Source organism: Carassius carassius, chromosome 14, assembly GCF_963082965.1.
Source record: "Carassius carassius chromosome 14, fCarCar2.1, whole genome shotgun sequence".
NCBI classification, from domain to species: Eukaryota; Metazoa; Chordata; class Actinopteri; order Cypriniformes; family Cyprinidae; genus Carassius; species Carassius carassius.
This window is the reverse complement of record NC_081768.1, coordinates 19,595,580-19,622,000: the sequence shown is the minus strand read 5'-3', so window position 1 is coordinate 19,622,000 and position 26,421 is coordinate 19,595,580. Positions and strand designations below refer to the sequence as shown.

General features: G+C 35.5%; 4 protein-coding genes across 6 annotated transcripts; 3 read left to right on the top strand and 1 right to left on the bottom strand.

Moving 5' to 3' along the window:
- Positions 1-726: 726 nt before the first annotated feature.
- On the bottom strand, positions 727-3,202 carry mtg1 (mitochondrial ribosome-associated GTPase 1). Its single transcript, XM_059565541.1, has 11 exons — positions 2,921-3,202; positions 2,655-2,719; positions 2,479-2,583; positions 2,266-2,352; positions 2,086-2,142; positions 1,920-2,010; positions 1,775-1,836; positions 1,598-1,694; positions 1,427-1,508; positions 1,200-1,312; positions 727-1,080 (listed from the first exon to the last, which is right to left on the bottom strand). Exons 1-11 carry the CDS (start codon positions 3,021-3,023, stop codon positions 983-985), a joined length of 960 nt encoding a protein of 319 aa, XP_059421524.1. The 5' UTR covers positions 3,024-3,202; the 3' UTR covers positions 727-982.
- Positions 3,203-4,312: 1,110 nt separating this feature from the next.
- On the top strand, positions 4,313-8,760 carry elovl6l (ELOVL family member 6, elongation of long chain fatty acids like). The gene is made up of 5 exons (XM_059566506.1): positions 4,313-4,561; positions 4,680-4,811; positions 6,298-6,449; positions 6,717-7,447; positions 7,488-8,760. Exons 1-4 carry the CDS (start codon positions 4,467-4,469, stop codon positions 7,142-7,144), a joined length of 807 nt encoding a protein of 268 aa, XP_059422489.1. The 5' UTR covers positions 4,313-4,466; the 3' UTR covers positions 7,145-7,447; positions 7,488-8,760.
- A 3,638-nt stretch (positions 8,761-12,398) lies between these two features.
- mxtx1 (mix-type homeobox gene 1) lies at positions 12,399-14,600 on the top strand. The gene is made up of 3 exons (XM_059565540.1): positions 12,399-12,496; positions 12,783-12,967; positions 13,560-14,600. The coding sequence occupies exons 1-3, from the start codon at positions 12,475-12,477 to the stop codon at positions 14,325-14,327; spliced, it is 975 nt and encodes a 324-aa protein (XP_059421523.1). The 5' UTR covers positions 12,399-12,474; the 3' UTR covers positions 14,328-14,600.
- A 2,634-nt stretch (positions 14,601-17,234) lies between these two features.
- On the top strand, positions 17,235-24,137 carry tspan14 (tetraspanin 14). Of its 3 annotated transcripts, none has more exons than XM_059566504.1 (9): positions 17,235-17,335; positions 19,122-19,208; positions 20,034-20,084; positions 20,275-20,421; positions 20,658-20,828; positions 21,295-21,420; positions 22,015-22,068; positions 22,549-22,662; positions 23,929-24,137. In XM_059566504.1, the coding sequence occupies exons 2-9, from the start codon at positions 19,128-19,130 to the stop codon at positions 23,995-23,997; spliced, it is 813 nt and encodes a 270-aa protein (XP_059422487.1). In that variant the 5' UTR covers positions 17,235-17,335; positions 19,122-19,127; the 3' UTR covers positions 23,998-24,137. The 3 variants fall into 3 exon arrangements, with proteins under 3 accessions (XP_059422487.1, XP_059422486.1, XP_059422488.1); XM_059566503.1 differs by lacking the exon at positions 17,235-17,335 and adding an exon at positions 17,495-17,902; XM_059566505.1 differs by lacking the exon at positions 17,235-17,335 and adding an exon at positions 17,930-18,123.
- The last annotated feature ends 2,284 nt before the right edge of the window (positions 24,138-26,421 follow it).

Here is a 26,421-nt window from a genome sequence, read left to right as displayed (position 1 = left end):
GAGGCAGTTTAAGACACTTTGGCACAGCTTAATAAGCTGCTTATGTATGTTACTGTGCAACACCGATGTTTAATAATCTGTAGTTAAATGCAAAACAAAGCAGATACAAAGACGAAAAAAAGATTTAAAACTTTAATTTAGTGTAGTAGACATATAGCAGTGAACCTTTGTCTGTTTAATAATATTTATGTTCAAATTCAACTAATAACTGTACGTAGATTGAAGAGGTATGCTGTACCTACAAGATTAAGAAAACTGTACCTGTACTTCCATCGCTTCAGGAGTGAAAACATCCTCTTTTTAAATGATTTATAAATAATTTGATGGATTTAAACAATTTTGTATTCCTAGTAGAGATTTTTGATAACCCACAAAAAATGTGAATGCAGTATATATTAAGTGTACAAGTGTTTAATAACGCTATATATATATATATATATATATATATATATATATATATATATATATATATATATATATATATACACAGCACAAGCTCACTTTGCCAGCTTTTGTTAGATATATTTAACAAATTATAATTTTAAACATCAAAGCAATTACATGTCAAATATTTCATTTAAATTAATACATTAATATAGGAAAAAAACAGATGATGTAGTTTTGTGAAAGTAGATAATCAAATTGTAATGAGTACTTCTATGCTGTCATTTGAATGTTAGGTTGAAATATTTGGTTTTCACATACAAGATACCAATGCTGTTTAAAAAAAAAAATCTATATTTTATTGTATCTATGATTGCAGTAGAGAGAAAATAAAATACAATTCAATGCACCTTCTCTGATAAGTACACAAAAAAATAAGACATGCATCAAGCACGCTGGTCACCACCTTTTAATTAAAACATTAAAATGAATGACTGCTTCTTTCATGTGCTCGGTGTCCAGTCTTGGACAAGCATACATACAGTAAGGTCAAGCTTTTTTTTTTTGCAATAAATGCAAATCAGCTTTTTAAATGCAATTAATCAAGCATAACTTTCCCAAGTTCTCCTTTGCGAAATGCTCTGATGAAATCGTAGGCTGCTGCACTGTAGTCTGGTAACTGGACAGTGATGTTACCTAAACAGGTGATGTGTTATTGGTTAAATATGTTCAATGATTTATCAATCAGAAAAGTGAGGCTGATTTGTATGAAATCATTAAAATGAAAATGAAATGGCTTGAATGAATGAACTCACCAACTCCAGTGATGGCCTTCACACGCTTGGTCTTGCCGAGTTTCACCGCTATACACTTCAACACATGCTGAATATCATCGCTAGGCTCTTCAAGATTGTACTTTTCAACGTAACTACATTAGAAATGGTCACAACCATGACTGATTATTCCACTGTACATTCAGCTTTATAAAACACACACACAAAAAAATCACTACTTAATGCTTATAGATTGTCACAAAACCTACCTAAATCTTTCCAGTCTGTTCAGTGAAAAAAGCAGATAATCTGCAATGACATCCTCACCGACTAAATGGTCCAAAATGGTACCTGTTTGTAGAGGAGACACCTTTTATCACCTTACAACAAAAACCAACAACTATACATGAAGATTATTTCCTAGAGATTTGTGGACTTACCACATAAAGCAAGTTTCATTCCAGTCTCTATGTTCTCTATTCTAGGTGGTAGGACCCCTGGGGTGTCCAGTAAGTGAATTATGGGTCTCTCACAAACCTAGTAAAACGAAATTTCATCTAAAGCTATGTTTGAACAAATCAATCCAACTGAATCCACCAAATGATTAGAATTAATACCTGAATTTTTGTCAGAACAGCTTTTGTAATTCCTGGTTCACCTCCTACTTTAGAAGCTTTGCCTGACAGCAAGAAGAACATCTAACATTTAGGCCTTATGTTTGTGTGTTAAAATCAATGGACTGCAAGAAGCAAAAGTAAATACCTTTTTTTAAATATGTTCTTCTTACAGCATTAATCAGTGATGATTTCCCCACATTTGGCACACCAATGACCATCAGACAGTAACTTCTGTCCTACACAAATAAATAAAGAAGTCAGAAAACAAACTTTAGAGCAAAATATAAGCTACCGGAATAATTGAAACTTACCTCTTCTCTATGAAAACGTGAGCCACTTTCTATCAACTCCGTCACAAGAGGAACAATCTGGAACATCAGACATTGAAAGACAGAATGTTTACAATTATAACGTGCCAGTTCTCCAAGTCTTTCATTTAGAAATAGAGCTTTTATTTAGAAATATCTGATGTAACGTCTGACACTGCTCACCCTTTTAACATTCTCATCTCGTTGTCTTAAACAGTCTGTAAATAAAACATTCCTCACACCTTCTCTGTCAAGCTGCTTCAGAATACTCTGGTGCAAAGAAAAAAAAACTGTTAAGTCCTGTTTTTATCAGCACATCATTTAAGTACTTTCCTTTTTTTCCCTTTTCATTTACGTAAATGAAAAGCAATAATGAAGTGCATAAGATTATAAGACCTGCTTTTTTGATGTGTCTGCCAGATCCATCTTGTTCAGTATGAGTATGTGTGGCCGGACATCAAGACTCTCTTGAAATGAGGGATTTCTTCCAGAAAAGGGTATGTTGGCCAGTTAAAGAAAAATACTGTGGTTTAATCATTCGAAACGTCCATTCTCTGCAATCAAAAGGATATTCTAGCATCATGGATCTCTATAATGCAATCGACCTTCCTTAGATTGGCTCTCATCTGCTTGAGTCCTAAAAAATGAAAAGATCACAATGGTGATCATATTTCTGTAGGACAAAATTAAATATTAAACTTAAAAAAAGATTCAGGTGAAAATAGATTTAGACACCTACAGTAAATGTTTAGATTGGCGCAAATTAGAAAACAACGAAAGAATGCTGAATGATTGAAACACACTCAAAGATTTGGTGGTTTTAATCTTTGTCACGCACCTTTGGCCATATGTCCGGGGAACCAATGCGCCACCTCTCGCTCACCAAAGTCAAACACTTTCCTAAACTTAACAGCATTGAGTAAAGAATGATAAATCCTCATCGTAGCTGCTCGGTCGGACTGAATACAGATCGATACTTGCTAACAAAATAATCTGAATAGAGACTTCCTAATCTAAGGTTTAAAAACAGTCTAGCACCTATCACTCTTCTACAGATGCCATACTTCTTCTGTGCTGTGACTGTACAATGAAGAAACTCAATCATCGCCGCCTGCAGGAGCGGAAGAGAAACTAGCGCCAGCCAAGTGAGCAAAACCTGTTATACCAGTATTACAAATATAATATTTGCAAAAGCTCCATAACAATTCAGTGTTATTATTAACGTTTTTTGTCATTTTTTATTTCTTGAGATTAAAATATATAAAAGAGGAATGATGAATTAGCCTTAACCACTGGCTAAATTAGACGTAGGCCTATAGCCTACTGAAAGGCTAATTCTGTAATTTCTCTAATTACGCTGATAATGTAATTTTCCACAGAGCAAGTCTTGTAGTGTAAATCTGATTCCCAATTACCATTTATTTGGGATCTCTTGAGTGACAGGTGACCTCGCGTGCAAGAACTTGAAAAAAGAAACAAAGATTTGGTACAGTGTATTTTCTCCACATGGCTAGTCTATTATATTAAATTATCATATTTAGGGAATTAGGGAAAATAATTTCAGATCACTAGAATTTGAACGGGAAAGGCAGATTTAGAGTAGGCCTACAGCCTATAGCCTATATAGCCTACAGTAGCCTACAATTCAAAGTCCAAAAGCAAAAAAGAAATTCAAATCACACAACTTTTTGCAGACAATAAAAAAAGATATCGTTCATTTGTACTTTTTTCATTTTTCAACTGTTGAATGGCCTAATTAAAATGATTATCATATGCCTACCTAGGCAATAATAATACATTTGTTAGAATATAACCAATTTTAACCAAGTTAAAATATAATAATAATAAATTAATATATTAAATGATCATTGCATTTTAGGTTATGAATTGCATTATAAATCAGGAATTATACATTTATTTTTAAAGTCATGAAAACTATAACTAAGAATGTTCTTTCATTATGGCGATGGTTTCATTGTTTGCATACTGAATTGTAACTGGTCTTTATCACAGCTCTGGGTTAAAAAACGAAAGACACTCGTCAATCAGCCTCGTGGCTGCATATTCGTATACAAATGATGAAACCGCCATTTTAACATATATAAAGACCTCTCTTTCGTCTGCATCGCGAAAACCCCCCCTGGTATTTCATTCAGGAGGAAACTAGTTTTTGAGAGTCACTCCCTTAACTTCCCTATAAACTCCTCCCTGATTTACATACGACAGGTGTGTGTGCACAGGTGTATGTTTGAGGTTGACTAGTTAACTGCTGGACGTCTTGCCGAGCGCACAGTAACCAGAACAGACAGCAACTTTGTGTGTGTTTTTTTTTTTAACTAAATCATTTTTACTTTTATATCGCAGTTTATTGTAGGTGATTAAAAATGAATGTGACGGAATTTCAGCTGCCTCTGACTGAGTATGATTTCGAGCGTCACTTTGATGAGAGGTTTGCTATTGAATGGATGCAGGACAACTGGTGAGAATTAACTGTATGATTGAATTGGGAATTCATCTGTATCAATAACACCTGTCACTCGTGCTTGGAAGTTCAGCATAAAAATAATGTTTCTGGTGTTATATTTTGCCTCTTTCAGGAAAAAGTCGTTTTTGTTTGGTGCTGTGTATGTCGTGCTCGTGTTTGGTGGTCAGCACTTCATGAAGGAAAGACAAAAACTTGATCTACGAAGAGTGTTACTGCTGTGGTCCCTCAGTTTGGCCATCTTTAGGTAAGTAAAAACTAGTGTTTGGTTTATAGTGCATCAGACTCAAGCCCCTTCACCCCCTTCTTTTATTTGTGTAAGCAAGCATTTACAATCTAAAACGGGGACATTCCATAGACTTCTTTGTGTTTCTATATAGTTAAATATTATGACCTAACCCTGACAGAAAACTGCATTTTTTACAGTTGCAACCTAAAGATGCCAACAAAAGGAGGTTTTGTCAGATTTAGTCCACTTCTGGATACAAATATGTCCCTTAAATATGGTTATCTATAATGGTTATTAGTTAACTAAAACGAAAATCTTTTTATTAAAGTAAAGGTGAAATCAAGTAAAATATATAAAAACATTAAACTTGGTTCTCTTTTCTTTTTTGATGTACTACAATAAATAAAAATTAATAAGAACTAAAGACATTTAAAAACAATTACTAAAGCTTTGACTAAAATTTAAATGAAAGGGGGAAAAAAATCCAAATATTAAAAACTATCTCTATACTAAAATGGCACACACACACACAAAGAAGTTTTCTTAGGACTACTCATTGATCTGGACTTTTTATATTTAAAATGAAACCGCATACTTTGTCTCTTATTTTAGTGAGACTGACCATGTTTCATTTTCCAGACAGCGACAATACTCAAAAAATTAAAACAAGTTGATGATCAAAGTGGTGCATTGAAGTCTTAAATCTCAAGATGCTCATGGAGGTTCCACACCACCCTGCAGTTTTACTTTGCTGTTGGATATTAGGTTACATAGGGGGTGGTGTTGGCACAGTGGATAAGATGCATGCCTTTGGTGTGAGAGACCTGGGTTCAAATCCACTGTGCGACACCAATGTGTCCCTGAGCAAGACACCTAACCTCTAGTTGCTCCAGAGGCGTGCGACCTCTGACATATATAGCAATTGTAAGTCGCTTTTATCAAAGCGTCAGCTAAATGAATGAATGCAAATACATAACATATGGTTGCACCAAAAAGAAAACGATATCTATTGTTAACTGCAAAAATTCTGTTTGAAACATGAGCATGCCCAAATGCATGCCCAGGACACGTTTGTGAGATTTACCACTTCATGTGGTTTTTAAATCTTCAGCGGTTATCGTTTCAAGTTGGGTTTGGTTTCATTCGGGTGGGGGAAGGTGTCTTAGTCCCATCTCAAAAGAGGACAGAGATGACAGCAAGCACAATGTGTTTGCATGCTTGAGAAAAGAACAATAGAAAACTGTGATTAGATGGCAGCAGTGACCTCTGCTCACATGTTCTTTAGATCTCCCACAGCAACTGGACTTTCACCACTTAATGAATGTTTTGATATTGATTTGTTTAACACAGAAACTGCCTGCTACCATAGCAAAGTTTCCGTCTTTTTTTTTTTTCTTTCCTTTCTCCCCCGTCCCAGAGTTCACTAGAGGTCTGAACTGTTTATCATGAATACCATGGTTTTACAGACAATATTCACATTCAAATCTTGCTTTTTCTCTTTCAGTATCATTGGAGCGGTGAGAACTGGGTGCTTCATGTTGTACATTCTCAGAACCAATGGTTTTAAACAGTCTGTTTGTGATCAGAGCTTCTACTACGGGCCGATAAGCAAGTTCTGGGCTTGTGCGTTTGTGCTGAGCAAGGCCCCCGAGCTAGGTGAGCCTTTTCTTATTCATTTATTTTGGGATATACACCAAAAATGACCATTCTGTCATTTACTTCCTCTCATGTTGTTCCAAACCTGTATGTGACATTCTTTTGTGGAACAGAAAAGAAGATACTTTGAATGTTATAATGAAAGGCAACATTGGACCTCACTGTCCAAAGCTTTTGCTGACTAAATTTGAATTTTCATTGCATTCTTTGCCAAATATTTCTATACTTCCATTTGAACCCTTTTTACACGCATCCAAATTTTTTCAGGGGACACCATGTTCATCGTCTTGCGCAAGCAGCGGCTGATCTTCCTGCATTGGTATCATCACATTACTGTGCTGGTGTACTCCTGGTATTCCTACAAAGACCAGGTTGCCGGTGGTGGCTGGTTCATGACCATGAATTACACAGTGCACGCGCTCATGTACAGCTACTACACGGCTCGAGCTGCTGGACTCCGTGTGCCGAAACCCTGTGCCATCATCATCACTTCCTCCCAGATTGCTCAGATGGCCATGGGACTGGCAGTAAGTGCGCTAGTCTACCAATGGATGCAGGATGGAGATTGCCCTTCTTACATAGACAACATAGTGTGGGCTTCACTCATGTATCTCAGCTATCTGTTCCTCTTCTCTTCTTTCTTTTATCAGTCTTACATGAAGGGTTCAAAACCCACAAGCATCAAAACTGAGTGATATGCAGCCCTGAGGTTTAAATATGAGATCGTATTTCTGATGGTTTACCTCGTTAAAATGCATATTTATTTAATGTTTTAAAGCAAGGTGAACAATGAAGATGTGTATATTTTCAAACAACAGTTTGTAACAGACTGTAAAATCTATATGTGAAAAGAACAATAGAGAAGGGCAGTTATTTGTATATTATTTTATAGTTGGTAGTAGCCGAACAAAGCGCATCAAATACAACTCTTGATTTTGCTGTTGATAATTTAATTTAAATGCTTTTAAAGAACATTTCTGGAGGGTGATTTGAATCCTGTGGGTCCTCTATGACCCCCCCCCCCCCCCCCCCACCCAGACTTATTGGCCACAGTTTCTAATATACAAAAGTCCATGTTTGTTTACTCTCTGCAGACTTGATAACATGGCCCGAACCCAGCTGAAACGTATGGTGTGTGTTGTAGTGAGAGCCAAGTTCCTTGTAATCTGTGCTCATAGTCAAAGAACAAGTAAGCAATTTGTAAAAAGCTTTCTAATCTAAATGTACAACTCGACGTGTTTTAATTTGGCCACCCTTTCTAAAATTCATCCATTCTGTACACGCTCTTCTGGGTGTGTTTTTATTGCTGCATAATAGTTCAGTGTTTCCACCTCATGATGTCACAGAAACTTGAATTATCTGTGCTGACTGGTTGGACAGGTTCCCCGGCATTTAAATGGGCCATTTTTGGCTGGAATTCTCTAGAAGGATGACACCCATGTTCTCGCTCTCATTCTGTGCATGTTTCTGTCATGAGTTCACTGCAGCTCTCATGCACTGAAGTTACAGTATATAAAACCAGCTGAGGAACGATTGATATTCTCTCATTCACCTTTGAATAACACATGGGTAGAGTCTGTTTGAAATGTTCATACCTGGTTTTATGGTTGGACTGTATACTGGATTGGTGCTTAGCAGAACAGTTAACCTTTAACTTTCCCTATATTAGTGTTAATTTAGTCATTAGTTAAATGTATAGTTGTATTTATATATTTTATATCACACAGTCACATTTGGGACATAATTCATTTTTATGATTGTGGGGATATTTCTTTTTCCACTAAAATGACTATGATAAGGTTTCCATCTTGATCTTTTAAAAAATGTTGTATTAGCCTATGTGATCGTAGAGAACAATCTTTTGAGAATATTCAGTGGAATCACGCGCTTTAACTTGATCTCATCTGAATTGTTGCTGCTACCGTCCAAGAATTTTGTTGTTATCTCTCCTATCTGTTCCTGTTCATTATTATGAGATTAAGAGACTTTGTCTACCTTTTGTGTAGTTCAGTTTAAAGGATATTTTGATTTAGAGATTTTATGACTTTGTCTTAAAATATGTTGACAATTGAAGCCAAATAATTGCTTTGTTGCATTAAGAGCAAAGTCTGATGTTGTGGTACTAGCCTACATTACAAGGCACAGTATACAACTTCTGTATTTTAAAAATGAAGAATGTAATGTTGTTATAAAGGTGCTGAATGTAAATATTTATCTTTCCTACCTGAACACCTGTACAAGTTCTTAGCTGATATGAAGAAATTGATTGTGTATTTATTTTTGTCATTAAATAAAACTGTTTCTATACTTATTTTGTGTGTGTATCATTCTATTGAATTTGTTTTTATCAGCTAATCTGACATATTTCACGCATTAACACATGCATACTTTTTGTTGTTAACAGGAAGCACTGTGATAGATGTAAACCTAGATGCAGGTTGGTATCATTTTCATTCATTTTCTTTCATATGGGCCAGTAAAAGAAAGAGCTCCTGTAGTTGAATATGACTCTGGAAGTCTCTTCAGAAATGATTTCTTTATCACATTCTTTAGTCTCTAAGGTTTTAATATTAAATAACTTGTGACAAAAACACTCTCTGGAACTGGAAGTAAGCCGGATCCCATTTTTCCACTGGCAGAAAAAAAAATGTGGTTCGACACAAAACAGCCGTACATTGACCCTTGCATTCATCATGACTAGCATGTCAGTAACTTGCCATAGGTGACCCTTCTCATTGCCCCGCTGGAATCATAGGTTAAGCGACTTGCTCAAGGGTACAGCAGCAGAGATGCTGTGAAATTGAAATCTTATTAACTCTTTAGTGCCTGGTTCTTCTTTGTGTAGACCAATCAAGGACATTAGCATTACCCTGGTTCACTTGACAGAAACCCCAGGATTTAATTGATTTGGATTATTGCAGAAAATAAGCTTTCCGACAAACCAAAGTTTATGATCCTTGCATGTTTTTTTCATTATGACAATATACACAAATTAAAACCTCTTTTGGAGCAATCAGAACTCTTATGAAAATTGACCATGGTTTTACTACAGATAAAACAAAAAAACATGGTTACTATAGTTAAACCATGTTTAACCATGGTATTTGTAGTAAAACTGTGTTTATACAAATGGTAATCAATATGCCAAAAAACCATGCCCTGCTGAAAAAACAATAGACAAAATTTTGAATAGTTGGTTACAATGGGACTTGTATTGGTTTTAATGGAAACTTTAATGGACCTTGGGGGTCTCTACTGGTAAATGGTCACCTTCTGTTGGTGGCTTGTTAAAACCCATACATCCTAATGGAATGTTCCAAAACACACTATTTTTGAATGGTTTTAATAGTTAAAAGTTGATGGTCTGTAAGGTTTGTAGTGATTGTTGTAGTGGAAACCATTAGAATTTTCTGTGATGGTTCTATTGTTTTTTTTTTTTTTCATTGTTTTTTTTCATAAGTGTGGTAAGGCCTAGGGTTCTACTACAATTTTACTATAATAAAAACATGGTTAATTTTCATAAGGGAAGTAAAAAGCTAAACATAGCTATAAATGACTTCACAGTCACCATCATGATAAAAGCTTCTAATACCCAAGTATCATTGTTGTAGCTATTTTATGTCATAGACTAAAACTTGAAAATATCCTGAGCTTATGTATTTTTTTATTTTTTAACCACAGACCTTATTTCAGGCATTTACCCAAAAACCTTTATGATGTCCATTGACTTGGATGAAAAAAATCCCATCTTATTTCCAAGTTTTGGACTACAAAAACACGAAATCCCTGCAGTACTCTGGACTCAATGTATATGTTCACTTGAGTTATTTAGGCTATTAAGTTACATCACAGTTATTTATTTATTTTTCGAGAGACATCCAGCTTCTACAGGCAAAAATTCAGCAATTATTGTATTCAATAAAAATCGACTGCTATAAAATGCCATCTGTAATGTCTGAATGCGTTTGACTTTGGATCTCCGTGTCAGTGAAAAATCATGCCTCAGTATTATAATGCTATTAAAGCTCAATGCTGCCACCTACTGTTCTACTTATAGAACAGCTAGATCAGAGAGTTTATATAAGAACAAAAAGGTAAATTTCAAATATGGAAATATATTTGCTTATGCACTTATATTAAAATAAAGGTTCCAAAAGAGTGTTTTAGCAGCAATGCCACAGAAAAACCACTCTGGGCTCCAAGGAGAACCTTTTGAGGAAAAGTACTTAAAAGAATCATTTTTTTCCCCACGATTTAAAAATCCCACGATTTATTTTCCCATTTGTTTTGTTTTTTGTTTGTTTTTGTTTTTATAAATAACCTTTTGTACAATGGAAGGATTCCATGACTGTTACAGGTTCTAGATGCCAAGTAAAAACCTTTAAACGACAACTCTAAGATTTGCACATTTATCTTAAAATAACAACAGATGATTGGATTTAGACCACAGCAGAATGCAGTATCAGCTAAGAGGGTGTGTTTGATTAATGGGGGGATGTAATGCTGCTTTTGGTTTTCTGATAAAGAAAAAAACCCCACAACAGCTGCAAAGAACTTCAGAGGTGATATACATTCAATGCAGTCTTGCCAAAACCTTTGTGATCTTGCATCTTTTACATTCAATAACCATTATAAAATGATCTAAGAATGCAAAAGATAAAGATAAGATGGACTTCACTTACATTCTGGTAGCTAACCAAATGCCATAATGTGTTGATAAATATATTTATCTTATTTATCAGATATGGACTTTACATATTGATTCATCCTGGTAAACCATCGAAATGAACTAGTCATCTATATTTCATTTGGGACTGAAAGGTCCCTTTGTGATTGTATGGGTTCAGTTTGCTTTAGTCTGGCTTAATTCAACAGCAACAGCTCATCTGCATTGACAAGCTTGGCAGCCACCTTGACTTTGAGATGACTGTTATCCCCTCCGAATCCTCTGGAGCAGAGAGAGAGGGTGACAATACTCACACGTGCTAACTGTCCTATTAATCATCCCACAGATCGCTCTCCTTGTTCTCCTTGGCCTCCAAACTTGTTACTTTTATGTTCCTTCTGAAAAGAGGTCAGATGACACAAAGAGTTATCCATGCACAGCCTTCTGCTTGAACTTATGTTAAGCACGTTGTTAATGTCTTTATTAGTTAATATTTTCTCGAGTCTATTGTTTTATCGATTACAATGCTTGAATGCATCCATTCACACACTTTTCCAATAAGTGTAATTCTACACAATGTTTGATTAACATGCCAATGCCAAAACAATTTTTCTGTAGTAGCGTACAGTCTGTTTATTTTTAGCCTTATAAAGATATAAAACAAAATATATAGTTTCGAAATAAACAAATTAACATTTAATTTTCAAATTATTTTTAAACTTTTGATATTTTAGATTTTTTTTAAACAAGTTTAAGTATTTATTACATTTTAATGTAAGAATAATATAAATATATATTATTCATATTATGTTTAAAATGGTAAATGGAATGCATAACCAAACAAACAATAAAATAAATACACTGTAAAATATGATATGATGATTTGATATGAAAGTGATGGCAACTTATGTTAAATTTAAACAAAGTTATATGAAATTCAACTTGACTTTTAAGTTGATTAAATGTTTAAATTGAAATGACTGAACATTCAAGTTTTTAAGCTGAAATAGGTAGATTTTTCTTTACAGTAAGAGATATATATATAAGTTTTAAATATTCTATAGTGCTTAGGAAAATAAAAATATTACTTTTTCTTCTTTTTTTTTTTTTTGACAAATATGTGTTTAATGTCTTGGGCTGGCCTTCAAAGAGATTCCCTCAAGTCATTCGTATTTCATACATAATAAGTACTTCTTGAATGGGGGAGGTGGAGGTGAAAAGGGGGGTCATGGTATAGGACTAGAGGGGACAGGTATAAAACAGAGCTGAAGGGGTCAGAAATCATATCCCTGAGGAGCATCAAACACAACAGACCTTCACTGGCAGCCTGAGAATCCTATAAGCCCTTTGGCCTCCAGGATGTGGAAAGACAACAGTACTGGTAAGCATTACTGAATGGTGATCATTTCGATGGATTTAATATGCAAGATCTCATAAGAAAGCTTGTTTTTCCAAGCTTCTCCATCTCAAATGAAACATCAGGCACTGTTGCAGATTTTCTGCTGCATATATTATTATTCTGAAGAAGTATTCCTAGCTACACTGAACTGGTGTTGCGTTTCTAATATATATTACGTTTGTGCAGTTTAGTTTCCACTAACTGAAGTATGAGAAATAATGATGACACTATGATTAGCTTCACACTTATTTTTTAATCTCTTTTTCAGATGCATCTGTTAAAATATCTGGAAGCGGTACTGTAGGAAGAAGTGCAAGTCGCAGAAAGAGAACAAGTTTCTCAAAGGAACATGTTGAGCTTCTTCGAGCCACGTTTGAGACAGACCCTTACCCAGGAATCAGCCTCAGAGAGAGTCTCTCCCAAACTACAGGCCTGCCAGAGTCTCGCATACAGGTGGGTTACGTCATGAATAAAAACACACTCAATTTACAAGATTTTTTGAAGATTGTTTATGCTACTTTTATGCATATAATGAAAGTCAGTGGGGTTTAAAACAACTTTGGATGTTGTTAGCTTTTATTTTATGAAGGAGTGTTCCACAGAGGGAAAAAAATTCATTCAGGTTTGACTGTAATTTTTAACTATGTACATAAGGAAACAACAGCTTTTTCCCTGTTTGTATCTCTTATACATTTACAAAATCAGCAGATACACATAAAAGAGGTGAAGTGATATGTTAATAAGGCCTTATGTGAAAACACTGTTTGCTGTCACTGATACCACTATCAATATCTGAGATGACGTAAGCGTTTTTGTGTTTATCTGTTGTTTAGTTTAGAAACCGTACAGTCTGTAAACAATAGACATACCAGGCAGAGATAAAAACCTGACTATGCCACCGTAGCTGGATGTCATCTCACATTGATTAACTTGAATCTTTAGACAGGGAAGCTCTTATCTGTATGCACTAGATGGTTGAGTCTAATCAATCAACTGTATTCTTATGAGTCTGACCTCTTTATATTGATGTCTCCGCTCACAACAGGTATGGTTCCAGAACAGGAGAGCTCGTACGTTGAAATGCAAGGGAGGAAAGAAGCCGCTGTGGCAGTCTGAATCACCGTTTAGTGCAATGCAGAATTCACCAGTTCAACTACACTCTTCTAACAGCAACAACAGTGAGTCTGGTGCAGGTACTGGGCCTTTATGCACTCCACCACCAGCGTACCCCAGTCATATTAAGCAAGAAATGGAAAGGGATGGAGTTTATGGATGTGACACTCAATCTTCCATGTCGTTTGGTGATGATTCCGGCTACTGCACCCCTTCATACAGACACCATCATCAGGCCAGAGCCATGAACACCCACTGCAGTAGCAGTCCTCTGCTAAGCCCAGAGCATCAGATGCCTCCAAACTGGGCTGCGAGGTATGACAGGAGGTCACCTGTGAGCTCCATGTGGAATTCATATCATCTTGATGCCTATGGCTGCAATCCAAGCCCCGTCCAAGGCTTTTTTTACTCTCCATCTGAAAAACACAACAGTCTTCAGCCGCTGACCCCTGTTACCCCAGACTCGGGCTGCTGGGAGGGTGGTGTGGAGGACACTCCTCCAGCTTCCAGCTCTTTCTATGTAGATAACCCAGAGGTTCAGAGGATGGAGAGTCAACAGGAAAGCAGGATTCACCACGGGCCTCTGCCTGAGCTGCCGACCTTGTCCCTGCAGGAGATTCTGGGTGAGCTGCAAGGAGACTGGTGGCAGGGTGAAGGACTAAACAGCCACTCGTCTGAGGACAACCATGTGTACGGCTGAATTTTGCTGTGTACAATCTATTTATGACTATTTATTCAATGTATTTATTGACTAAGGACATGGATGAACAATTATGTATTATTTATCTGATCTGAAAGTAACAAAATGAGAGATTTCAGATGTTTTCAGACTAAATTAAATGGGCTTTGATCTTGCTATTTATTTAATGATCATTGTAAAAGTATGATTATGCAGCTATGTGTATATCGTTTACAGACATCTTTGCTAACTTCATTTAATCGCTGCACTTGCATTTAAATAAAGATGTTTTTCCTTTCATGTTTCATGTCGTTTCATGAGTTGTATACAATTGTTCTGCATATGTTGCTATTGTAATTTCTATCTTTTTTAATCTTTAAATGACCTCAGTGCATTCAATGAAAACATTGATAATCATCAAACTCGATTCTCGAGTAATGTTGCACAACTCAAAGTTTCTGTAATCCATGAGGTGAAACATTTCTGCTTGATACGAACACTTTTCTGTTCTGAATCAAACGTATATACATTGATAGTGTATACATACATACACATCTACATACATAGTGTATTTTTATTTATTTTATAAAAAATACACTAATGGTAATATTGTGAAATATATATTATTTGTATTCATTTTTATAGTTTATATTTTATAATATGCAATTTATTCCTGTGATGGCATAGCTGATAATTTTCAGCAGTTATTATTCCATTCTTCAGTATCACACGATCCTTCATCATTTTAACATGCTGGTATGCTGCTCAAGAAACAATTGTTCTGCTTGATATAATTCTGGAAACTGTTACATTTATCTCTCAAGATTTGTTTAATTAATAAGTTGTGTTTTTTTTATTAGAAATTGTTTATAACATCATAAATGCCATACTGTTACTTTTAATCGTTTTAATGTTTTAATTTCAGACAACAGCGGACTGACACTCAGACACAACTATCAAAGTTGGTGTGTTTGATTAACGAGGGGTGAAATGGGCCTGTCATCCATTAAAAATGTGAGATATTAGTCTCTTCAGGCAGACTCTTCGCAGCCGTTGATAGTCAATACTTAAATCAGAAAGTGAGTTTAAGTAACATACAAAGACAAGCAGTTTTCTCCACTTTTATTTGGTTTCAGATTTGAGACAATTAAAAGAGTAATTCTGTATTACTTTTAAAATACTTTTTATTTGTCAATTTAATTGTATGTTCAAAATCCCCCCCCCCCCCCAAAAAGCCCCTACAAGAGACAAATAACATTGTACAAATGCATTCAAAAGATACATAATAAACTAATACATATTGATCTTTTATCAATAGTTCTACATGTGCTGGCAACTTTTACATTGATTTTACATTATAAATGTTTAATTTGTATGTGTGTTTTTAGAAAGAGCAATGTAACAGGAAAAGGAGATAAGTGATTTGCATAAAATGAGCAAGACCTGCTTGCAGCTCTTTGATCAACCAACAGGGGCGACTGGTTTGAAGAAGGGTGGAAATAGCACTAATTGGGTTTTGTGCTGTAGTATAAAGACTTGCATGATTAAGATATATGAACTGTACATTTGGATTGTTAATGTACAAATGCAAAACCTCTGGGATTAGAAAAAACAACACCAGAATGAACCCAACAACAATATAAAGTCACATGGTGCACACAGTGATCGCTATGGTTTCACATCTGGATTGCAGGAGTATGAACAAGGGCTTTTGATGTGGTTTCGCAATTCCCTGGAAACTGAAATATGTCTCTGTTATCTGCTGGAGATGTCTCCACACTCTTTTTCCATCTACAGTCCTTGTACACCTGCCAACAGCACTTTCTCTCCCCATAGGTTTTCATGTCTCTACTCCCTAGAAAAACATTCCTGTCTATCTCAGAATACAATAATTCATGGTGCAACCAGCTGAAAGCCAGGTGGAGCATTTGGACAGTAGAAATATTCAGCAAAAGCATGGTCAACAAACCAGAAACTTCACGTCCCCACTCCTTACACAATATGGTTGTAATTTACACAATTTAGATGGTAGGGAGTAGTTTGCACTATTGCACATTCTCCATTTTTAAAATGTGCGTGTGTGTACATATTTACAGAAAAAAACTGTAAGGTGTAGTCTACTGCATAAAAGATGTGCGGATCTGTTTTTTCTTCCATCATGTGTTCTGTGATCCCAGTTTTGTTTCTATTTTGTGTCTCAGTGATTTGGTTTCCTACTGCAGGATATGTGATTTCGGGGATGTTTGTCTTTTTTTCAAAATTTCCATTCAAACAACACTTCAGAACAATAAACAAGAAGGAGGAAATGGTTCCTGTGGTTTTTCTTTTCCTCTTGGAGAAACTCCATTTGATGTGTCCCATAGGCTACTGTTTCCTAGTACAGTTGTTACTCTGTCTATTACAGCAAGGAAAGACGTGTGTGTTATAGAAAGAGACAAAAAGTGATAAAGAGAGAGTAGGAGGAGCAGTAACAAATAATCTTATGTGTTTTCCTATTTATAGATCCTAATTTATAGCACAGCAGCTGATGTGGCAGGATTAACCTGAATTGCACGCATAAACTTGTTATATATTTATAGAAGATATTACATTTATTATTATTATTATTAGCTACTATTAGGCATATTAATATTATTATTACTATTAGCCTATTATTAATGTAGAGGTTGTTTCTGTCATTTTTTTTTGTTTAAACAGATTAAAAACAAAATATAGTAATAAAATAAAAAAGTGATTCACAGCTTGTCTTCAGTACTTAGTATTGAGAAAAGTACTTCAGTACTTATTATTGAGAAAAGCGATTCACCAGAGAATAATTGTGAAAAAAGAGAGTTGTATTTTGAAGTGAGTGATCATTACTGAATTAAATGAATGCAGGGAGCACCGGGTGTGTGCTTCCCGGATGCTTTCACACTCAAACTCCAGTCTTCTTTCAAATTCATGTGTGGTGGGTGGTGTCTTAAGAGTTTTTTCAAACTGTAGGCTAAGTAGCCTACTAGGCGGAGGCATTGTGTGACATAAACAAAGAGGTAAGACTTTTTTAGATTGCATATTATAACTGCTTATTTATTTAGATTTCCTAACACGGAATATATATTTTTTTTGCGAAAATCGCCAAAAGACTACTTTGCTTGGTGAATTCTATTGTCGAGCATTGCGCTTCAAGCAGAGATACGGCGCGCTCGCGCACTCTCCTTCCTCGTAAATATATTACACCGACTTGTTGTTGTAAAGATTGTATATATCAAAATATTGTATATTTGAAGTTGGTTATTGTGATTAAATGATATGTTTTGGCTAGTCGTGAGGTGGTAAAGTTTGTTGGTTAGCCATACTGAGATATCTAGCTGTTGGCATTGTTCTTGCTTTTATCGAAGAACATTAATTTATATTATCATAGTACTGACGGTGTTCCCTGCATTAACTTTCTTAAATCTCCTAAACGAGAATATTAAATGTTTCGGTAAGACTGAGAGTTGTCTTGGCAGCTGGTTTTACAAAGTGAGCCGACAACTTTGCTAATCAACTAGCCCTTCAGCTAACTAGCGGAAGAAGAAATGTGGGCAGAGCTTGTGAGCCATCTTGTGTGTGTGTGTGTGTGTGTGTGTGTGTGTGTGTGTGTACTCGCTTACGATTTTTTCATTACTGGATAGATATATGTCATTGTAAGTTGTCTATGGGGCACTAAAATATTCCGAGGCCATATTTGATGTGATAATAAAAAGAAAACAATCGTACACACGGAATTTTTGCCCCAGAATAACAGAACTGAATCATCTTGGGTGCTTGGTTGGCTGCTGTTGGTACAGCTTGGCAGGTAATGCAAATATGAATTATTATGATTACATAACACGAAATCAGGATGTTTAACCAGCTGTTTTTATGCGTAATTTTAGAAAGACATACTGTTTTTTTTTTTTTTTTGCGGGACATGCTTACAAAAAACTGAAGAAGAATCTCAATAAACCCTTATAGTTCTCTGTATGCTGCAGGTTAGTGATAGTACATTTCATATAATTAATAAGCAACGGATTTATTAATAATTATGTATCACTTTTTTAGTCATAAAATGTTATGTTGTGAAATGAATGTAAAAGTACAGTAGTTGTTGTACATGAAGTAAAGCAGGCGTTCCCAAACATTTTTGGCAGCAGGACCGCTTTGACCTGAATGTTTGCTGGTAACTTACTCCCTGAGATTTATATTTTAATAAGTTTATTTTAATAAATGAACAACATATCTTTGGTTGTCTGGTGTCAGTTAATGGTCACATGATGACATCCATGTAAACATAAAATATTAGCTGTTTTTACACATTTTATTTTTAAATCATTTATATTTGACATTTATACACATTATTTTACATAAATTTATAAATTTTTATCGCCTTGTGAACTACCTGCAGTTCCCTCATGAACCCCCAGTTTAGGGGCTACATAAAATTGTTAACTTTTGCTTGTATGAAAAGTTTAGTCAGTGTAAGTGTAAGTCAGCAAGGAAGGGAGTGTTTGCTTAAAAATCCTTTAACAACTTTTAAGGAAGTTCATTTTTCTTTCTATAAACGCACACAGGATGTGAATTGCAGGCTTTGGCTTGTATTACTGGCATCGACTTGAAATGTGGTGAACTGTTAATTTCGTAATTAAACATCTGAAACCGACTAATCCTTAGGATGTGACGTGATTTGGTTGAGGTGTAACACATCTAGATGCAATTCAACTTCTCCTAGTACCCATTTTAAGTTACAATACGTGATAAAGGTCTCTCTAGATGCTTTACTGTGGTAATCTCAAGAGTTCTTTCTCTTTGTTACAGAGGAAGATGCACTATTACAGATATAAAAATGCAGAGGTCAGCTGTTGCTACAAATACCTCATGTTCAGCTACAACATTATCTTTTGGGTAAGTTGACGTTTGATATGTTTTTCACGGCAGATCATGTTTAAATGGCCACCCTTCCTTTCCTAACATTAGATAACGTCTTTTCTGCCACTCTTGCTCAGATGACATGATCTGCAGACCGACCCCACATTTCATGACTATTTGTTCCTCTTAGTTTCACGCTATGTGCACAGATTTCATACTTTCAGTGTTTTCATTACTGGGTGGGTCATTTCACAGTAAGTGAACACCCACAGCGGATAATTTATGTATCAAGAGAAACGTCTTCCTGATGACGTTCAGGTTTTCATATTAACGTCAACAGGAAACAGATTAACACTAGCGTATCGCTGCAGTAGTTTGAGGTGTCCTCTGTGGGAAGCATGGGAGGATTCTGAGATAACCGCATTCTAACCGATTTTCCTGTTTTCAATATTAAACACGACTCCTGTGAAACAAGCATTGTTATTACTTCACAGCATGTTAGGATTTCATGACCGGTTTTAGATTTGAATTATAAGTCTAACACTTTATTTTCCATACTGTTAAGGCTTTTTATTTTTAGTATGTTCAGAAATGGTATACACTACTATTCAAAAGTTTGGGGTTTGTTAAGATTTGGTTTGACGGATGTTAATCTAACAAACCTCAAACTATTGAATGGTGGTGTATTTAAACTTTATTATTGCAAACAATGTTGCTTTTGTCTAGTTTCTTGGTGTTCTATACACTAGTCACATCTGCATCGTCTGCTTTGACCACACACTCAGGTGTTTTGCCTGAACTCGACTATTCTGATGCAACATTTAATCATTTAATTTCTCCTAAACCTCTTCTGGTTCTCAGCTAGCTGGAACGGCATTCATTGCAATTGGGTTCTGGGCCTGGAGTGAAAAGGTAAGTAGAAACTTCTATTCTAAACTGCATAACTACCACTGTTAAAAGTTTGGGCAAGTAAGAACTTATCAAACTTTTGAATGGTAGTCTGCAATTAATCTGCAAAAAAGCTCTGTGAGTTATGTAGCTGTGAATGTGTTTTAGTGGCTCAGCAGAAAAACAACCAGTTTGTTCCTTGATTTGCCCACAGGGCGTTTTATCAGATCTGACACAAGTTACACGTCTACATGGTTTTGACCCAGTTTGGGGGGTGCTTGTCGTGGGCACAGTCACTTTCATTTTGGGATTTGCTGGGTGTGTTGGAGCTCTCAGGGAAAACATCTGCCTCCTTAAGTTTGTAAGTACTCGATGTGATACTGAAGCCATCACAAATGCTGCGGGTCAATTCTAAATAAAGAAGTCTCCTCTCCAAAGAAAATGTTTGCATGCCTTGCAGTGCCAGATCTGTACAAGATAATAACTCGAAGATGTGTTAATGCAAACAGTTTCCAGACATAAAAATGATCAGATTCTATTATACTGTCAAATGCTGCTTTTTGATTTTTCGCCTTGCTTCTTGACCTTGTCTTGCAGTTCTCTGGAGTCATTGGCTTCATCTTCTTCCTGGAGTTGACGGCTGCGGTTTTGGCGTTTGTGTTCCAGGGCCAAGTTAGGGAGTGGATCAATGATTTCTTCTTGGCCAATGTAAAGGCCTACAGGGACGACATTGACCTGCAGAATCTGATTGACTCTCTCCAGAAACTGGTAAGTGTTTAAAAGTATAAGCTAATTTGCATTAAATAAAATGAATGCTTTCTATTTACTCAACTTGCCAACCACTACATATATATTATACGTGAAACGGTTTCCATAGAAAAACTGTATGCTTCACTACATGCTTTTTACATGTCTTTTCACAAGTACTTGCTTAAATATTTAATTAACAAATATTATTTAACCTGAACAAAACCCTAAAGAGAATGAAAAAGCCATAGATAGTAGTAGCTAGTAGTGGACACATTGCTTTTAGGTATTCTCAAACAAATGTTTTACATTTTCCAAAATGTGTATTATTATTGGTGTAATTTGGGGGATTGTGATGAATCATATGCCTTAATGCTTGTGAAAGTCTGGTAAAAGGTGGTCAAAAGAAATGTCTTCACTAATAAATATGCACAATTGTGGCTATATTGTTGCAGGTTCTGAACGTACATGTTTTGTTCCCCCACAGAATTATTGCTGTGGTGCTAAAGACCCCAACGACTGGAATCTAAATGTGTATTTTAACTGCTCAAAGGATAACCCAAGCAGAGAGAGATGTGGAGTGCCCTTTTCCTGCTGCATCAGCGACCCTGCTGTAGGTTCTTCTCTTATTCACAGCAGCCCTCCACAGAATAAAGAGATTGTTTCAGCATGCTGCACTGTTATAAAATACTGTTTAAAGAACCCATTGTGCTTTAAACCCGAAGGCCAAGTATGTGGAAGACTTCCTCTGCTTGTGCTGGCCTTCTGCTCACTGCATGTATGTAATACTGAAAGGAATAATTCACCCTAGTGGCATTCCAAACCATCTACAGATGTTCAAAGAATTGTAACTTGTATTTTCAATCAAAAAATTAACTGCCATTATGCTATCAAACAGTCAGTATATTTTTACAAATGTATTTTTTTTTTTTTTGTCGTCCATGGAGCATGGTTTTGTTAACAACATGAGAATGAGGAAGTGATGACAGAACTACGACAGAATTTTCCTGTGAATCCCTCTTAACATGCTGATAGTTTTTTATTCTTCTGGAAACTATAATAGTTCATATAGACCATAAAACCTTGTCTCTTGTGCACAAGTTATGACTTGTTTTGGTTAGAATTTATTAATGCATGGATTTTTTTTCTCCATAAGTAATCTATTTATGGTAAATATAGGACTAATTTGAATGACTTTTCTTTACAGGATACAGTGGTGAACACGCAGTGTGGATATGATGTTAGAATGACTGGGAACCCGGTGAGTACATGTTCAACAGTTGTAGTAGAAAGACCGGTATTTCATTCTTTGCTGTTGTTGGCAAAAGTTCTGCTTCAGTACATGTTCCTTTCCAAATGTGAAAGATTCAGAGTGAGTTCATGCTTCAGAAAGTGGAATAAATTAAAACACTTGTCAGCTTTTCAATTTTTTGAAATGAAAGTCAAGTTTCCTAGGTTCAGTTTCTCTGATGGCAGCCCTAATATTTGTCAGTACGGAAATTGCTTTTTCACCAATGGGGCATGTGTACAGTTGTTTTGTTCTTTCGCTCTGCTCTCATAATCATTCTTATTTGTGCTCTGTTGGTAGTAGGTAAATTGCAAATGGGAGAGCAGAATACCTACAGAGAATAAACTTGTATATTTTAATGTTGCACAGCAGTATAAAATGCTCTTTCATTAATTTCATAACATTTTATGTCACTTACTTTGTGAAACATAAAACACTGTGTTTATTTTTAAGCCTCAATGGGGCCAAACCATTTATGTCAAAGGATGCATGATGGCTTTAGAGGAGTGGCTTCCACGAAATCTCTACATTGTGGCTGGAGTCTTCATAGTCATATCATTGCTACAGGTATGGGATGCACTAAAGAAAGAAATACTGCATGGAAAATATTTTACAGCTAGATGTCACTCTCAGCACTTTTATTTTCACAGAGCAACCAAAAGTTTAAAAAAGCTAAACCACTATTCAAATGGTTAAAGCAGGGGTTCTCAATTTTACATTCAAAGGTCCGAATCTGAATTCTCATCTACGTCAAACGGTCCAAAATAATTATTACAAAACATAAACATGCTTATAACTTTATATAAGAATTTAGCTTTATATATGCTAATTATCATATTCATGACATCAAGTCGTACTTGTGTTTACTATCTGAACTGTTACATTCAGTACTGCATTTTTATACAACTAAATGCCTTATAAAGCTGATCTCATTTACATACTTTGTTTCTGAAATAGTACTTCAATGTAACCTGCAGTGAATTAATTGTTAAAATCTTGAATTATAACTGTAAAACGCTGTTATACAGAAGCAAATTATATTACTTTTTTAGATATCTTGCAGCACAAATGTCCATCTGTGTTACAGACTATGTGCATATTTACAGATAGGTTTTTGGAAACGCTGTTTTATACTCATTCATTAACAAGTCTGCTGTTGTTCGGCCCGTTGAATGTGCTGCTAACTCTGTCGGTTGAGAAAGACAAGTTGTGTCAGGAAAGCGAAACCTCACGCTGGCGAGGCGAAACCGGTGACATTGTTCTTCTGAATGTAAGCTAAGGTTTATCCAAAATGTTGCTAGCTGCTATGCGCTTTGTTTTAAAAAAAAAAGTTGGTAAAAACTGCAATACTGGTTCGTGCACCCCTGTGTGTGTATGTGTGTGTGTGTGTGTGTGTATGCAATGGAAGTCTGAGTGATATACAAGTGCACTTGAAATCTGAAGTGGAAGTGGAGGCGGGTCCGGATTCAGACAGGAGTTTGGACTTTGAGAAGGGCTGGGTTAAATGAAATGAAATTAAAAATTTAATTAAATTAATGCATTTAGCAGACGCTTTTATCAAAAGCAACTTACAGTGCATTCAGGCTATCAATTTTTACCTATCATGTGTTCCCTGGGAATCAAACCCCCAACCTTGATAGCGCAATGCTCTACCACTTGAGCTGCAGGAACACTAAAATATTTTAAATCACACTAATTATGATATAAACATTAGAATGAAGTTGTAGGTCCTTGAAAGAAAGTACCTGTCTGTCTTTCTATAGTATGTGTCTTTAAATAGTAGTTTTAAAGTTATTCTCAATGTAATGTTGTGTCTTGTGATTTTGCTTCTAGATGGTGGGAATCTTCTTGGCAAGGACGCTGATTGGAGACATTGAAAAAGTCAAGTTTAATTATTACTGAGCTCTGACATAACTTAAAGCGAGCTAAGGGCAATGTATGGAAAAAGATGTGGAACTACTTTTATTTTTCTGCGTCTTTTTTTGTGGAGAAGAGGACTCTGGACCACCTTTTCAGCATTTCTATTGACCACATATTGAATACGTAGCTGCCTAAGCTCACTTGGATAGTGTCACGTGTGCCTTGTCTCTTCTTCAAGTTTACCTCCAACACACTCCCTATGTTTATTTGAATAATCTTTTTCTAATCTTTTTTTTGTTTTTTATTATAGGACTATCATTAACCAAAAATGTGTATTTTTGGGACCACTATTAACCAAGCTGGGTATACATAGTGGCAACGTGATGGGACCATAACCTGTAAACCAACCTGAAATATAATCGTAATGATGTGCAAGTTTTGATTACTGAAATGTATCTATGTGGTCATATTGCATACATTCCAAAATCTTGTGTACTTGTATTGGGGAAGTAAATTAGGAATTACTACTAAAAGCACAAACTGGAACAAATTTAGGATGTTTTGAAGAAGCATGTTTATTTTTTCCTTAGATAAAAAACATGCAAAAAAAAAAAGAAAAGAAAAAAGATCCTCTTATAGTAAAAAAAAAAAAAAAGTGTAATGATGGAGAACAATTTTTTATGCAGTTTTAACGGCAGTAAATACATATTTTTAACATTTGTTGAGTTTGTAAGTTAATCTTTCTGCAGACAGAAGTTCTGCATTTAATGTCAACTGCAAAGAGTGCAGAAGAAAAACTATCAGGATCTGACCAGAAGTACTTGCATGTAAACAGAACATATTGAGAATGCAGCTGGGTAGAAATCGAATGTCAGTGAGTCTAAAAGAGACGTGAGCTGATCCATTTGGTACTACACAAAGGAGCTAAGATGCATCAGTATGTATCCTTTATTTTACAGTAAGCAAGCTTTTTTTGGTCATTCTGTTAACTGGACCTGTGCAAAACTTTGAATCACTTAAGTTTGATGGTAGTCACCACATGGCTCATACTGATGTCAACATTGCCTTGAGATACCAATATTTACCTCCTTTTTTCTACTCTTCTTGGTGACTTTATACAAAAATGCAGAAAGTGCCTTTTCTCTGGCATTGAAGATTTCATAAAATGTGTTGTATACCATGTTTAAGCTGGATAGAATCATACCCATGCTTGGCCTTTTTTATGGGTGTTCAAAGAATATTTGTGTTTTCAGTTGAAAGTATAACTTACTTTACAGCACAAACTAATTAAAATACGTAACATTAATTATATTACCATATTCATGCTTGAATTAGCCAAAACACAATATTAATTTGTAAATAAATGCAAACATCTGACTGTCTTCACTCTTTCTAAAGCCCAAAGGTTTATCTTTTGGAAGTTCTATCGTAGTATACTTCTATAATATTACCTCTGAAATTCTCATTAATGCAAAAAGAAAATTATATAAAAAAAGAAAGCATTTAGTTAATCTTTTTAATTCCGAGTGCACTATTTTGTCTCTTTTTGGAGTGTCTTGTCTGTGCCACTGTGTAGTGTTAAAGCTTGATAGAGTATTTACTAAAATGCAGTACAGTTTCCCTGACCTTGCTGCAAGAGCCTTCTTTTTCATGAAGGGATGTTTTTTTTTTTTTTTGGATTTAGATGTTATTTGTTGTTGGATATTTGTTATCTTTGTAAATATTTTCTGGATTCTCTTCAGCATTTTTATATTCAATAAAAAAAAGAAAGAGTTTGACATTATCAGCCACAGTGTCATTTGTCCTCTAAATGAAATTTGCTGGGTTTGAGCTGATATGAATTGTTTAAAAAAAAAAAAAAAAAAAAAAAATATATATATATATAATTGAAAATGATTGAAATGTCATGCCAAATATTGGCTCATTTTGGTTTCATGAGAGCTACACATTCCAAAAAAGTTGGGACAGGTAGCAATAAGAGGCCGGAAAAGTTAAATGTACATAAAAGGAACAGCTGGAGGACCAATTTGCAACTCATTAGGTCAATGGGCAACATAATTGGGCCTCTCAGAGTGGCAGTGTTTCTCAGAGGTCAAGATGGTCAGAGGATCAACAATTCCCCCAATGCTGCGGCGAAAAATAGTGGAGCAATATCAGAAAGGAGTTTCTCTGAGAAAAATTGCAAAGAGTTTGAAGTTATCATCATCTACAGTGCATAATGTCATCCAAAGATTCAGAGAATCTGGATCAATCTCTGTGTAAGGGTCAAGGCCGGAAAACCATACTGGATGCCCATGATCTTCAGCCCTTAGACGGCACTGCATCACATACAGGAATGCTACTGTAATGGAAATCACAACATTGGCTCAGGAATACTTCCAGAAACATTGTCGGTGAACATAATCCACTCGCTATAGCTGGCTAAAACTCTATAGGTAAAAAAAGCCATATCTAAACATGATCCAG